Genomic DNA, 17584 nt, shown 5'->3' on the forward strand with positions numbered 1-17584 from the left:
ACATAATACCCCAAAATGACATAATACCCCATAATGAAATAATACCCTAAAATGAAATAATACCCCATAATGACATAATACCCCATAATGACATAACACCCCATGTGTGTAGATTGCTGATTTTTTTCAATTGAATCCATTTTAGAATAAGGCTGTAACGTAACAAAATGTGGAATACTTCTGAAGGCCCTGTATATAACAATCTGATGCTCGCCTGCGTCATCGATGACCTGGCACCTAACGATTAGTTGATATGTGTTGCACAACTGCAATGTAGTCAGCCTTGAACGCAACCTGTGTGTCTGTGTCTGTGTGTGTGTGTCTGTGTGTGTGTGTGTCTGTGTCTGTGTGTGTGTTCCACCCTATTCAGACTCCCCACACCTGGAGCAGCCTGAGGTCTCTCTGCTCCTGCAGACGGTCATCAACATCCTCCTCCCCCCGCGCATCATCAGCACGTCCCGGACCAAGAACTTCATGCTGGACACGTCCCCCGCCCACTGCTCCACCCCGGGGGACCAGGGCAAGGACCTGAGGAGAGAGGGCCTGGCCGAGTCCACCAGTCAGGCTGCATACCTGGGTAGGGTTCTGCAGACGTAGACTATTTAAATGTAGACTCACATGCTGACTAGACCGGGCGAGCGTGTGCTTCTGCCATTGTGCGCATGTGTTGATTTTGTCCAGCCACACCAGACATGATCAGGACTCGCAGGTTGAAATATCAAAACAAACTTTGAACCAACTATATTAATTAGAGGACAGGTCGAAAAGCATTCAACATTCATGTCAAATTAGCTAGCTAGCTTGCTGTTGCTAGCTAATTTGTCCTGGGATATTAACATTGGGTTGTTAAAGGTTCTGTACTCCGACAATTAATCCACAGATAAAAGGGTCAACTGAGTTAGTTTCTAGTAATCTCTCCTCCTTCAGTCTTCTTCGTTGGACTTCATATGGTTGGCAACCAACTTTAAGGTGCATTACCACCACCAACAGGACTGGAATGTCGACCTCATCTTTCAATCACCCTCATGCGTACAGTGCCTTCGGAAATAATTCAGACCCCTTAAATGTTTCCACATTTTGTTACATTACAGCCTCATTCTAAAATGTATCAAATAGTTTTTTTCCTCATCAATCTACACACAATAACACATAATGACAAAAATAAGTTTAGACATTTTTGCAAATGTATTAAAAATAACAACGGAAATATCACATTTACATAAGTATTCAGACCCTTTACTCAGTACTTTGTTGAAGCACCTTTGGCAGTGATTACACCCTCAGGTCTTCTTGGGTATGACGCTACAAGCTTGGCACACCCACAGGGTACCACACAATTTGCCCAGTGTCGTCTGTGTTTGCCCGGGGTAGGCCGTCATTGTAAATAAGAATTTGTTCTTAACTGACTTGCCTAGTTAAATTAAGGTTCAATTAAAATATATATATATATATGTCAATAACACCTGTATTTGGGGAGTTTCTCCCAGCCTTCTCTGCAGATCCTCTTAAGCTCTGTCAGGTTGGATGGGGAATGTTGCTGTACAGCTATTTTCAGGCCTCTCCAAAGATGTACGATCGGGTTCAAGTCCAGGCTCTGGCTGGGCCACTCAAGGAAATTCAGAGACTCCTGCGTTGTCTTCTCTGTGTGCTTAGGGCCGTTTTCATGTTGGAATTTGAACCTTCGCCACAGTCTGAAGTCCTGAGCTCTGGAGCAGGTTTTCATCAAGGATCTCTCTGTACTTTGCTCCATTCATTTTTGCCTCGATCCTGACTAGTCTCCCAATCCCTGCCACTGAAAAGCATCCCCACAGCATGATGCTGATACCACCAGGCATCACCATAGGGATGGTGCCAGGTTTTCTCCAGACGTGACCCTTGGCATTCAGGCCAAAGAGTTCACTCTTGGTTTCATCAGAACAGAGAATCGTGTTTCTCATAGTCTGAGAGTCTTTAGGTGCCTTTTGGAAAACTCCAAGCGGGCTGTCATGTTCCTTTTACTGAGGAGTGGCTTTCGTCTGGCCACTCTTCCTTAAAGGCCTGATTGGTGGAGTGCTGCAGAGATGGTTGTCCTTATGGAAGGCTCTCCCATCTCCACAGAGGAACTCTGGAGCTCTGTCAGAGTGATCATCAGGTTCTTGGTCACTTCCCTGACCAAGGCCCTTTTCTCCCAATTGCTCAGTTTGGCCGGAGCGGCCAGCACTAGGAAGAGTCTTGGTGGTTCCAAACTTCTTCCATTTAAGAATAATGGAGGACCCTGTGTTCTTGGGGACCTTCAATGCTGCATAAACTTTTTGGTAACCTTCCCCAGATCTGTGTCTCGACACAATCTTGTCTCGGAGCTCTACGGACAATTCCTTTGACCTCATGGCTTGGTTTTCGCTCTGACGTGCACTGTCAACTGTGGAACCTTAAATAGACAGGTATGTGCCTTTCCAAATCATGTCCAATCAATTGAATTTACCACAGAGGGACTCCAATCAAGTTGTAGAAACATCTCAAGGATGATCAATAGAAACAGGATGCACCGAGTTCAATTTCGAGTCTCACAGCAAAGGGTCTGAATTCTTATGTAAATAAGGTATTTCAGTTTTTTCATTCACTTTGTTGTATTGTTTATAGATTGCTGGGAAAGTAATGATTTAATCCGTTTTAGAATATGGCTGTAACGTATCAAAATGTGGAAAACGTCAAGGTCTGAATACTGAATACCATCGCTTTCTGACTCCTCACTTTCTCTGTCTTTCTCTCTCTCCCCCTCCCCTCACTCCTCTCCTCTCCTCTCTATCTCCCCCTCCCCCATCTCTCTCACCACTCCCTCCCCCCTCCATCTCTCTCTACCCCCTCATCTCCCCTCCTCCCTCTCTCTACCCCCTCTCTCTATCTCCCTCCTCTCTCTCACCATTCTCGCTACACCCTCCCCTCCTCCCCATTCTCGCTACACCCTCCCCTCCTCCCCCTCTCTCCCCACTCTCTCTACCCCTCCCCCCTCTCTCACCATTCTCGCTACACCCTCCCCTCCTCCCCACTCTCTCTACACCCTCCCCTCCTCCCCCTATCCCCCACTCTCTCTCCCCCTCCCCCATCTCTCTCCCCACTCTCTCTCACCCCTCCTCTCCCCTCTCTCCCCCCTCCTCCCACCTTCTCCCCCAGCTCTAAAGGTGGTGTTGGTTTGTTTTGAGCGGCAGCTGGGGAACCAGTGGTATCGCCTCAGCCTGCAGGCCAAGGAGATGTCTCTGAGGAAGGTGGGAGGCCTGGCCTTCTGGGACTTCATAGATTTCATAGTGCGTACTCGGATTCCCATCTTCGTCCTGCTGCGTCCCTTTATCCAGTGCAAGGTAGGAGCCCTGTGTAGTATTATACTGTACCCTCCATTCTGCTACCCTGTATAGTATTATACTGTACCCTCCATTCTACTAAATTGTATAGTATTATACTGTACCCTCCATTCTGTATAGTATTATACTGTACCCTCCATTCTACTACCCTGTATAGTATTATACTGTACCCTCCATTCTACTAAATTGTATAGTATTATACTGTACCCTCCATTCTGTATAGTATTATACTGTACCCTCCATTCTGTATAGTATTATACTGTACCCTCCATTCTGTATAGTATTATACTGTACCCTCCATTCTGTATAGTATTATACTGTACCCTCCATTCTGTATAGTATTATACTGTACCCTCCATTCTATATAGTATTATACTGTACCCTCCATTCTACTACCCTGTATAGTATTATACTGTACCCTCCATTCTGTATAGTATTATACTGTATCCTCCATTCTGTATAGTATTATACTGTACCCTTCATTCTGTATAGTATTATACTGTATCCTCCATTCTGTATAGTATTATACTGTACCCTCCATTCTGTATAGTATTATACTGTATCCTCCATTCTGTATAGTATTATACTGTACCCTCCATTCTGTATAGTATTATACTGTATCCTCCATTCTGTATAGTATTATACTGTACCCTCCATTCTACTACCCTGTATAGTATTATACTGTACCCTCCATTCTGTATAGTATTATACTGTACCCTCCATTCTGTATAGTATTATACTGTACCCTCCATTCTACTACCCTGTGTAGTATTATACTGTACCCTCCATTCTGTATAGTATTATACTGTACCCTCCATTCTGTATAGTATTATACTGTACCCTCCATTCTACTACCCTGTATAGTATTATACTGTACCCTCCATTCTGTATAGTATTATACTGTATCCTCCATTCTGTGTAGTATTATACTGTACCCTCCATTCTGTATAGTATTATACTGTATCCTCCATTCTGTATAGTATTATACTGTACCCTCCATTCTGTATAGTATTATACTGTACCCTCCATTCTGTATAGTATTATACTGTACCCTCCATTCTACTACCCTGTATAGTATTATACTGTACCCTCCATTCTGTGTAGTATTATACTGTACCCTCCATTCTGTATAGTATTATACTGTACCCTCCATTCTGTATAGTATTATACTGTACCCTCCATTCTACTACCCTGTATAGTATTATACTGTACCCTCCATTCTGTATAGTATTATACTGTACCCTCCATTATGTATAGTATTATACTGTACCCTCCATTCTGTATAGTATTATTCTGTACCCTCCATTCTGTATAGTATTATACTGTACCCTCCATTCTGTATAGTATTATACTGTACCCTCCATTCTGTATAGTATTATACTGTACCCTCCATTCTACTACCCTGTGTAGTATTATACTGTACCCTCCATTCTGTGTAGTATTATACTGTACCCTCCATTCTGTTTAGTATTATACTGTACCCTCCATTCTGTATAGTATTATACTGTACCCTCAATTCTGTATAGTATTATACTGTACCCTCCATTCTGTATAGTATTATACTGTACCCTCCATTCTGTATAGTATTATACTGTACCCTCCATTCTGTATAGTATTATACTGTACCCTCCATTCTACTACCCTGTATAGTATTATACTGTACCCTCCATTCTGTATAGTATTATACTGTACCCTCCATTCTACTACCCTGTGTAGTATTATACTGTACTACCATCCATTCTGTATAGTATTATACTGTACCCTCCATTCTGTATAGTATTATACTGTACCCTCCATTCTGTATAGTATTATACTGTACCCTCCATTCTGTGTAGTATTATACTGTACCCTCCATTCTACTACCCTGTATAGTATTATACTGTATCCTCCATTCTGTGTAGTATTATACTGTACCCTCCATTCTGTATAGTATTATACTGTACCCTCCATTCTGTGTAGTATTATACTGTACCCTCCATTCTGTATAGTATTATACTGTATCCTCCATTCTACTACCCTGTATAGTATTATACTGTACCCTCCATTCTGTATAGTATTATACTGTACCCTCCATTCTACTACCCTGTATAGTATAATACTGTACCCTCCATTCTGTATAGTATTATACTGTACCCTCCATTCTGTATAGTATTATACTGTACCCTCCATTCTGTGTAGTATTATACTGTACCCTCCATTCTGTATAGTATTATACTGTATCCTCCATTCTACTACCCTGTATAGTATTATACTGTACCCTCCATTCTGTATAGTATTATACTGTATCCTCCATTCTGTATAGTAATATACTGTGCCCTCCATTCTGTGTAGTATTATACTGTACCCTCCATTCTGTATAGTATTATACTGTATCCTCCATTCTGTATAGTATTATACTGTATCCTCCATTCTACTACCCTGTATAGTATTATACTGTACCCTGCAATGTGTGTATCCTACAACCCTCTAGTGTTCCCCTCTATATACCTCTTCCTCTATGCTTTTTCTAGGTCTAGAATCACAAAATCCTTTATTCATCTCTCTCTGTCTCTCTCTCTCTCCCTCCCGCTCTCTCTCTCTCTCTCTCTCTCTGTCTAACTATCTCCCTCTCTCTCTCTCTCTCTCTTTTTCTCTTTCTCGCTCTCTCTCAATTCAAGGGGCTTTATTGGCAAATGCTTTATTCATCTCTCTCTGTCTCTCTCTTCTTCTCTGTCTCTCTCTCTCTCTCTCTCTGTCTAACTTTCTCTCTATCTCCCTCCCTCTTCCTCCCTCTCTCTCTCTCTCTCTCTATCTCCCTTTCTCTCTCTCTCTCTCTCTCTCTCTCTCTCTCTCTCCCTCCCTCCCTCCCTCCCTCTCTCTCTCTGTCTAACTTTCTCTCTCTCTATCTCCCTCCCTCTTCCTCCCTCTCTCTCTCTCTATCTCCTTTTCTCTCTCTTTCTCTCTTTCTCTCTCTCTCTCCCTCCTCTCCCTCTCTCTCTCTCTGTCTAACTTTCTCTCTCTCTATCTTCCTCCCTCTCCCTCTCTCTATCTCCCTTTCTCTCTCTCTCTCTGTCTCTGTCTTTCTCTCTTTCTGTTTTCTCTTTCACTCACTCACTCACTCACTCACTCACTCACTCTCTATCACTCTCTCTCTCTCAATTCAAGTGGCTTTATTGGTATGGGAAACATATGTTAACATTGCCAAAGCAAGTGAGGTAGATAAATATTTAAAAGTGAAATAAACAATAAAATGAACAGTAAACATTACACTCACAGATGTTCCAAAACAATAAAGACATTACAAATGTCATATTATGTCTATATACAGTGTTGTAACGATGTACAAATGGTTAAAGTACAAAAGGGAAAATAAATAAGCATAAATATGGGTTGTATTTAAAATGGTGTGTGTTCTTCACTGCTTGACCTTATCTTGTGGCAACAGGTCACACGTCTTGCTGCTGTGATGGCACACTGAGGTATTTCACCCAATAGATATGGGAGTTTATCAAATTTGTTGTTTGTTTTCAAATTCTTTGTGGATCTGTATAATCTGAGGGAAATATGTGTCTCTAATATGGTCATACATTGGGCAATAGGTTAGGAAGTGCAGCTCAGTTTCCACCTCATTTTGTGGGCAGTGTGCCTGTCTTCTCTTGAGAGCCAGGTCTGTCTACAGCGGTCTTTCTCAATAGCAAGGCTATGCTCACTAAGTCTGTACATAGTCAAAGATTTCCTTAAGTTTGGGTCAGTCACAGTGGTCAGGTATTCTGCCACTGTGTACTCTCTGTTTAGGGCCAAATAGCATTCTAGTTTGCTCTGTTTTTTGGTTAATTATTTTTGGTTGGGTCTAATTGTGTTGCTGTCCTGGGGCTATGTGGGGTCTGTTTGTGTTTGTGAACAGAGCCCCAGGACCAGCTTGCTTAGGGGACTCTTCTCCAGGTTCATCTCTCTGTAGGTGATGGCTTTGTTATGGAAGGTTTGGGAATCGCTTCCTTTTAGGTGTTTGTAGAATTTAACGGCTCTTTTCTGGATTTTGATAATTAGCGGGTATCGGTGTTATTTGGTGTTCTATGTTGTACAAGGAGGATATTTTTGCAGAATTCTGCATGCAGAGTCTCAATTTGGTGTTTGTCCCATTTTGTGAATTCTTGGTTGGTGAGCGGACACCAGACCTCACAACCATAAAGGGCATTGGGTTCTATAACTGATTCAAGTATTTTTAGCCAGATCCTAATTAGTATGTTGAATTTTATGTTCCTTTTGAAGGCATAGAATGCCCTTCTTGCCTTGTCTCTCTCTCTCTTGCTCTCTCGCTTTTCGTGCTCTCTTCTTCTCCCGTTCCCTTCATCCCTTCCTCTTTAACCCCTCCCAGCTCCTGACCCAGCCAGCTGACTCCCAGGAGGAGATCACGGCCCGCCACCACATCGCTGACCAGCTGGAGCGTCGCTTCATCCCCCGCCCCCTCTGCAAGAGCTCCCTGTTCGCAGAGTTCAACAACGAGCTGAAGATCCTCAAGGAGGCCGTGCACAGTGGCTCTGGTTGGTAACCCACTGATTAGTATACTAGTTATTAGTAGAGTAGCCGTTAGTATACTACTTTTTAGTGCACTACCCATTAGTACACTACCATTAGTACACTACCCATTAGTTACTACCCATTAGTACACTACCCATTAGTTACTACCCATTAGTTACTACCCATTTAGTACACTACCCATTAGTGGACTACCCATTAGCACACTACCCATTAGTTACTACCCATTAGTACACTACCCATTCGTTCACTACCCATTAGTTACTACCCATTAGTTACTACCCATTAGTTACTACCCATTAGTACACTACCCATTAGTTACTTCCCATTAGTTCACTACCCATTAGTTCACTACCCATTAGTACACTACCCATTAGTTCACTACCCATTAGGACACTACCCATGTGTTACTACCCATGAGTTACTACCCAGTAGTACACTACCCATTAGTTACTACCCAGTAGTACACTACCCATTAGTACACTACCCATTAGTACACTACCCATTAGTGCACTACCCATTAGTACACTACCCATTAGCACTCTACCCAAATGCCATGTTAACCTTTCGTTATTAAATTACAGGTTATGATAAGAGATGTCTGTTCATGCCCCCTCCTGCCCACAGCGTACCAGGGCAAGACGTCCATCAGCACAGTGGGCACGTCCACCTCTGCCTACCGCCTGTCGCTGGCCACCATGTCCCGGTCCAACACGGGCACGGGCACGGTGTGGGAGCAGGAGAGCCAGCCGTCACGCCAGCCCTCTCAGGACACGCTAAGCCGCACCGACGAGGATGACGAACAGGAGCAGGAAGAGAGTCAGACACCCCTCCTACTACTATCACTACCACTATCACTCTATCACTGAGTCAGATACCCCTCCTACCTACTACTACTACCACTATCACTCTATCACTGAGTCAGACACCCCTCCTACTACTATCACTACCACTAACACTCTATCACTGAGTCAGACACCCCTCCTACCTACTACTATCACTCTATCACTGAGTCAGATACCACTCCTACTACTCCTATCACTGAGTCAGATACCCCTCCTACTACTATCACTACCACTATCACTCTATCACTGAGTCAGACACCCCTCCTACTACTATCACTACCACTAACACTCTATCACTGAGTCAGACACCCCTCCTACCTACTACTATCACTCTATCACTGAGTCAGATACCACTCCTACTACTACTATCACTGAGTCAGATACCCCTCCTACTACTATCACTACCACTATCACTCTATCACTGAGTCAGACACCCCTCCTACTACTATCACTACCACTATCACTCTATCACTGAGTCAGACACCCCTCCTACTACTATCACTACTACTATCACTCTATCACTGAGTCAGATACCCCTCCTACCTACTACTATCACTCTATCACTGAGTCAGATACCCCTCCTACTACTACTATCACTGAGTCAGATACCCCTCCTACCTACTACTATCACTCTATCACTGAGTCAGACACCACTCCTACTACTACTATCACTGAGTCAGATGCCCCTCCTACCTACTATTATCACTCTATCACTGAGTCAGACACCACTCCTACTACTACTATCACTACCTCTATCACTGAGTCAGATACCCCTCCTACTACTACTATCACTGAGTCAGATACCCCTCCTACCTACTACTATCACTCTATCACTGAGTCAGACACCACTCCTACTACTACTATCACTGAGTCAGATGCCCCTCCTACCTACTATTATCACTCTATCACTGAGTCAGACACCACTCCTACTACTACTATCACTACCTCTATCACTGAGTCAGATACCCCTCCTACTACTACTATCACTGAGTCAGATACCCCTCCTACCTACTACTATCACTCTATCACTGAGTCAGATACCCCTCCTACTACTACTATCACTGAGTCAGATGCCCCTCCTACCTACTACTATCACTCTATCACTGAGTCAGACACCACTCCTACTACTACTATCACTACCTCTATCACTGAGTCAGATACCCCTCCTACTACTACTATCACTGAGTCAGATACCCCTCCTACCTACTACTATCACTCTATCACTGAGTCAGACACCACTCCTACTACTACTATCACTACCACTATAACTCTATCACTGAGTCAGACACCCCTCCTACTACTACTATCACTACCACTACCACTCTATCACTGAGTCAGATACCCCTCCTACATACTACTACTACTACTATCACTGAGTCAGTCACCCCTCCTACCTACTACTATCACTCTATCACTGAGTCAGACACCCCTCCTACTACTATCACTACCACTATCACTCTATCTCTGAGTCAGATACCCCTCCTACTACTATCACTACCACTATCACTCTATCTCTGAGTCAGATACCCCTCCTACTACTATCACTACGACTATCACTACTACTACTACTATCACTACCACTATCACTCTATCACTGAGTCAGATACCCCTCCTACTACTATCACTGAGTCAGATACCCCTCCTACTACTATCACTACCACTATCACTCTATCTCTGAGTCAGATACCCCTCCTACTACTATCACTACCACTATCACTCTATCTCTGAGTCAGATACCCCTCCTACTACCATCACTACGACTATCACTACTACTACTACTATCACTACCACTATCACTCTATCACTGAGTCAGATACCCCTCCTACCTACTACTATCACTACGACTATCACTACTACTACTACTATCACTACCACTATCACTCTATCACTGAGTCAGATACCCCTCCTACTACTATCACTGAGTCAGACACCACTCCTACTACTACTATCACTACCTCTATCACTGAGTCAGATACCCCTCCTACTACTACTATCACTGAGTCAGATACCCCTCCTACCTACTACTATCACTCTATCACTGAGTCAGACACCACTCCTACTACTACTATCACTACCACTATAACTCTATCACTGAGTCAGACACCCCTCCTACTACTACTATCACTACCACTACCACTCTATCACTGAGTCAGATACCCCTCCTACCTACTACTACTACTACTATCACTGAGTCAGTCACCCCTCCTACCTACTACTATCACTCTATCACTGAGTCAGACACCCCTCCTACTACTATCACTACCACTATCACTCTATCACTGAGTCAGATACCCCTCCTACTACTATCACTACCACTATCACTCTATCTCTGAGTCAGATACCCCTCCTACTACTATCACTACCACTATCACTCTATCTCTGAGTCAGATACCCCTCCTACTACTATCACTACCACTATCACTATCACCGAGTCAGATACCCCTCCTACTACTATCACTACCACTATCACTCTATCTCTGAGTCAGATACCCCTCCTACTACTATCACTACCACTATCACTCTATCTCTGAGTCAGATACCCCTCCTACTACTATCACTACTACTATCACTACGACTATCACTACTACTACTACTATCACTACCACTATCACTCTATCACTGAGTCAGATACCCCTCCTACCTACTACTATCACTACGACTATCACTACTACTACTACTATCACTACCACTATCACTCTATCACTGAGTCAGGCACCCCTCCTACTACTATCACTGAGTCAGACACCCCTCCTACTACTATCACTGAGTCAGACACCTCCTACTACTATCACTGAGTCAGACACCACTCCTACTACTATCACTGAGTCAGACACCACTCCTACTACTATCACTGAGTCAGACACCACTCCTACTACTATCACTGAGTCAGACACCCCTCCTACTACTATCACTGAGTCAGACACCCCTCCTACTACTATCACTGAGTCAGACACCTCCTACTACTATCACTGAGTCAGACACCACTCTTACTACTATCACTGAGTCAGATACCCCTCCTACTACTATCACTGAGTCAGACACCACTCCTACTACTATCACTGAGTCAGACACCCCTCCTACTACTATCACTACCACTATCACTCTATCTCTGAGTCAGATACCCCTCCTACTACTATCACTACCACTATCACTCTATCTCTGAGTCAGATACCCCTCCTACTACTATCACTACTACTATCACTACGACTATCACTACTACTACTACTATCACTACCACTATCACTCTATCACTGAGTCAGATACCCCTCCTACCTACTACTATCACTACGACTATCACTACTACTACTACTATCACTACCACTATCACTCTATCACTGAGTCAGACACCCCTCCTACTACTATCACTGAGTCAGACACCCCTCCTACTACTATCACTGAGTCAGACACCTCCTACTACTATCACTGAGTCAGACACCACTCCTACTACTATCACTGAGTCAGACACCACTCCTACTACTATCACTGAGTCAGACACCACTCCTACTACTATCACTGAGTCAGACACCCCTCCTACTACTATCACTGAGTCAGACACCCCTCCTACTACTATCACTGAGTCAGACACCTCCTACTACTATCACTGAGTCAGACACCACTCTTACTACTATCACTGAGTCAGATACCCCTCCTACTACTATCACTGAGTCAGACACCACTCCTACTACTATCACTGAGTCAGACACCCCTCCTACTACTATCACTACCACTATCACTCTATCACTGAGTCAGATATCCCTCCTACTACTATCACTAGCCAGGCTTATGGTAGAGAAATTAACATTCAATTCTCTGGCAACAGCTCTGGTCGACATTCCTGCAGTCTGCATGCCAGCCCCCACCCTCAAAACTTGAAACATCTGTGGCATTGTGTTGTGTGACAAAACTGCACATTTTAGAGTGGTCTCCAGCACAAGGTGCACCTGTGTAATGCCCATGCTGTTTAATCAGCTTCTTGATATGTCACACCTGTCAGGTGGGTGGATTATCTTGGCAAAGGAGAAATGTTCACTAACAGGGATGTAAACAAATTTGAGAGAAATGAGCTTTTTTTGCGTATGGAACATTTCTGGGATATTTTATTTCATCTACATGAAACATGGGACCAACACTTTACATGTTGCGTTTATATTTTAGTTCGGTGTATATAAACCAAAGAAAAGTCACGTTTTTGACTGCACTGGGCCTTGAAGGAATCTCCGCTTTCATATTGTCTGTTTTTCTCTCCCTCTCTTTCTCTCTTTCTCCCTCTTTCACTCTGAATGGTGTCTGGTTGCATGTTTGGGTTTGCCTGCATGTCATTTTCAACCCCCACTCCCCCCACCCCACACTGGTCTTTTGATCGCCCCCTTTCCTCACTCTCTCTATGTCCCTACCTCCTTTCCCCTCCCTCTCTCTCTGTCCTTACCTCCTTTCCTCCCTCTCTCTCTGTCCTGACCTCCTTTCCTCCCTCTCTCTCTGTCCCTACCTCCTTTCCTTCCTCTCTCTCTGTCCCTACCTTCTTTCCTCCCTCTCTCTCTGTCCCTACCTCCTCCCCTCCCTCTGTCCCTACCTTCTTTCCTCCCTCTCTCTCTGTCCCTACCTCCTCCCCTCCCTCTCTCTCTGTCCTGACCTCCTTTCCTCCCTCTCTCTCTGTCCTGACCTCCTTTCCTCCCCCTCTCTCTGTCCCTACCTCCTTTCCTCCCTCTCTCACTATCCCTACCTCATTTCCTCTCCCTCTCTCTCTGTCCCTACCTCCTTTCCTCTCCTCCTCTCTGTCCTGACCTCCTTTCCTCTCCCTCTCTCACTATCTCTACCTCCTTTCCTCCCTCTCTCACTATCTCTACCTCCTTTCCTCCCTCTTTCTCTGTCCTGACCTCCTTTCCTCCCTCTCTCTCTCTGGCCCTACCTCCTCCCCTACCTCTCTCTCTGTCTCTCCCTCCCCTCCTCTCTCTCCTCTAGATGACTCTATCAGTATTCCCAGTGTGGTGAGTGAACATGAGGTCTTCCTGCCCAGGCTCATCACCCAGCGACGCTTCTCTAGTCACGCCACGGGCAGCGCCCAGCCTGAACCCAGCACCCGCAGCACCATGCTGCCCAGCCACAGGTAACACACACACACACACACACACATACACCCCTACACACACACACACACCCCTACACACCCCTACACACACACACCCCTACGCACACACACACCCCTACACACACACACAACCCTACACACACACACACACCCCTACGCACACACACAACCCTACATACAAAACCCTACCCCTACACACACACACATCCACACTAGATTGTACTATGACTGTCCACACATCACCTCACTCCTCAACACTGGATTACACTATGACTGTCCACACATCACCTCACTCCTCAACACTAGATTACACTATGACTGTCCACACATCACCTCACTCCTCAACACTAGATTACACTATGACTGTCCACACATCACCTCACTCCTCAACACTAGATTGTACTATGACTGTCCACACATCACCTCACTCCTCAACACTAGATTACACTATGACTGTCCACACATCACCTCACTCCTCAACACTAGATTACACTATGACTGTCCACACATCACCTCACTCCTCAACACTAGATTACACTATGACTGTCCACACATCACCTCACTCAACACTAGATTACACTATGACTGTCCACACATCACCTCACTCAACACTAGATTACACTATGACTGTCCACACATCACCTCACTCCTCAACACTAGATTACACTATGACTGTCCACACATCACCTCACTCAACACTAGATTACACTATGACTGTCCACACATCACCTCACTCCTCAACACTAGATTACACTATGACTGTCCACACATCACCTCACTCAACACTAGATTACACTATGACTGTCCACACATCACCTCACTCCTCAACACTAGATTACACTATGACTGTCCACACATCACCTCACTCCTCACTGGATTACACTATGACTGTCCACACATCACCACACTCCTCAACACTGGATTATACTATGACTGTCCACACATCACCTCACTCCTCAACACTAGATTACACTATGACTGTCCACACATCACCTCACTCCTCAACACTAGATTACACTATGACTGTCCACACATCACCACACTCCTCAACACTGGATTACACTATGACTGTCCACACATCACCTCACTCCTCAACACTAGATTACACTATGACTGTCCACACATCACCTCACTCCTCAACACTAGATTACACTATGACTGTCCACACATCACCACTAGATAACACTATGACTGTCCACACATCACCTCACTCCTCAACACTAGATTACACTATGACTGTCCACACATCACCTCACTCCTCAACACTAGATTACACTATGACTGTCCACACATCACCTCACTCAACACTAGATTACACTATGACTGTCCACACATCACCTCACTCAACACTAGATTACACTATGACTGTCCACACATCACCTCACTCAACACTAGATTACACTATGACTGTCCACACATCACCTCACTCAACACTAGATTACACTATGACTGTCCACACATCACCTCACTCCTCAACACTAGATTACACTGACTGTCCACACATCACCTCACTCCTCAACACTAGATTACACTATGACTGTCCACACATCACCTCACTCCTCAACACTAGATTACACTATGACTGTCCACACATCACCTCACTCCTCAACACTAGATTACACTATGACTGTCCACACATCACCTCACTCCTCAACACTAGATTACACTATGACTGTCCACACATCACCTCACTCCTCAACACTAGATTACACTATGACTGTCCACACATCACCTCACTCCTCAACACTAGATTACACTATGACTGTCCACACATCACCTCACTCCTCAACACTAGATTACACTATGACTGTCCACACATCACCTCACTCAACACTAGATTACACTATGACTGTCCACACATCACCTCACTCCTCAACACTAGATTACACTATGACTGTCCACACATCACCTCACTCCTCAACACTAGATTACACTATGACTGTCCACACATCACCTCACTCCTCAACACTAGATTACACTATGACTGTCCACACATCACCTCACTCCTCAACACTAGATTACACTATGACTGTCCACACATCACCTCACTCAACACTAGATTACACTATGACTGTCCACACATCACCTCACTCCTCAACACTAGATTACACTATGACTGTCCACACATCACCTCACTCCTCAACACTAGATTACACTATGACTGTCCACACATCACCTCACTCCTCAACACTAGATTACACTATGACTGTCCACACATCACCACACTCCTCAACACTAGATTACACTATGACTGTCCACACATCACCTCACTCCTCAACACTAGATTACACTATGACTGTCCACACATCACCTCACTCCTCAACACTAGATTACACTATGACTGTCCACACATCACCACTAGATAACACTATGACTGTCCACACATCACCTCACTCCTCAACACTAGATTACACTATGACTGTCCACACATCACCTCACTCCTCAACACTAGATTACACTATGACTGTCCACACATCACCACTAGATAACACTATGACTGTCCACACATCACCTCACTCCTCAACACTAGATTACACTATGACTGTCCACACATCACCTCACTCCTCACTGGATTACACTATGACTGTCCACACATCACCTCACTCCTCAACACTAGATTACACTATGACTGTCCACACATCACCTCACTCCTCAACACTAGATTTCACTATGACTGTCCACACATCACCACTAGATAACACTATGACTGTCCCCACATCACCACATTCAGTACATGTAAAACACCGTCACTTCAGAAGCCACAATCATAGTCATACTATTTGTGTTGTTTCAAGCTGTTTATTTCTGTTTATTTGTGTACCCTTTTCTGGAGAACCAGATTGCTAGATGAACAGACAGGAAGTGAGGAATGCTACAAGTCATAGTAGTTTTAGCAGAGAGATTGGCTGTGTTATTATCTATGCATAGTCACTTTAATAACTCTACATGTACATATTACCTCAATTACCTCGACTAACCGGTGCCCCCGCACATTGACTCTGTACCGGTATCCCCTCTATATAGCCTCGCTATTGTTATTTTAAATTATTTGTTACTTTTATTCCGTACTTTTTTAAAGTTATTTTTCTTAAAACTGCATTGTTGGTTAAGGGCTTGTAAGTAAGCATTTCACTGTAAGGTCTACACTTGTTGTATTCGGCGCATGTCACAAATAAGATTTGATTTTGTTTGAATACTTTAAAAACACTCCCTTCCTGTCAAGGATTTCTTCAAGTAAGGGAGGAAGGATGTGTATTTAGAGTATTCAAGCAGGGCCCCAGATCAATGGAAAGTTCCTGACAAGTTGATCCAGCTACCGTGCTATAGGAGACCCATCCGAAGAGGGGCCTTGGACATTGGGCAGCATGCTCTCCTCCCTCCCTAAACCCCTTTTCCCCTTCCTGCCCCCTCCTCTGCAGTGAACCCAATGTGCTAGATGAGTCTCAAGGACTGGAAGAGGGTAACCTGTCTAGGTACAGTGTCACGTCACAGCCCCCCTGTGTGTTGCGTCTCTCTGTGTGCAGTTTGGGGGAGGCTCGGCCAGTCGGACGGCCTCCTCTGACTTCTTCGTTTTCCTCACTCATTATCTCATCCAATCAAAACCGCCGTTGGTCTATCACCCTTCCTCTTTGTATAGGTCTAATGTAACGTAGTCTCTTGTTCCTCCTCGTAGCTTCCACACTGATCCACCCACCCATCTCAAGTCATCCGCTGTTGTCTCTAACACTTTAAGTCCCTGGGCGGTGTGAGGACGCTGGGAGTCAGTGGTAATGTGTCTCAGCAAGCTCAGTCCATCGGTGCCA

At 44.4% G+C, this 17584-nt stretch overlaps 1 protein-coding gene across 1 annotated transcript in view; it reads left to right on the forward strand.

The window, feature by feature from the left end:
- LOC110497049 (protein unc-80 homolog) overlaps nucleotides 1-17584 on the forward strand; it is a 107842-nt gene that overhangs the window by 84400 nt on the left and 5858 nt on the right. The window contains exons 57-62 of the mRNA XM_090239711.1: nucleotides 371-577; nucleotides 3151-3335; nucleotides 7690-7855; nucleotides 8478-8669; nucleotides 13655-13799; nucleotides 17201-17254. Of these exons, the coding sequence (XP_090095837.1) occupies nucleotides 371-577; nucleotides 3151-3335; nucleotides 7690-7855; nucleotides 8478-8669; nucleotides 13655-13799; nucleotides 17201-17254 (949 nt within the window). The remainder of the gene's footprint in view (nucleotides 1-370; nucleotides 578-3150; nucleotides 3336-7689; nucleotides 7856-8477; nucleotides 8670-13654; nucleotides 13800-17200; nucleotides 17255-17584) is intronic.

This window comes from Oncorhynchus mykiss, chromosome 7, assembly GCF_057628025.1.
Source record: "Oncorhynchus mykiss isolate SJ-2025 chromosome 7, ASM5762802v1, whole genome shotgun sequence".
Classification (NCBI taxonomy): domain Eukaryota; kingdom Metazoa; phylum Chordata; class Actinopteri; order Salmoniformes; family Salmonidae; genus Oncorhynchus; species Oncorhynchus mykiss.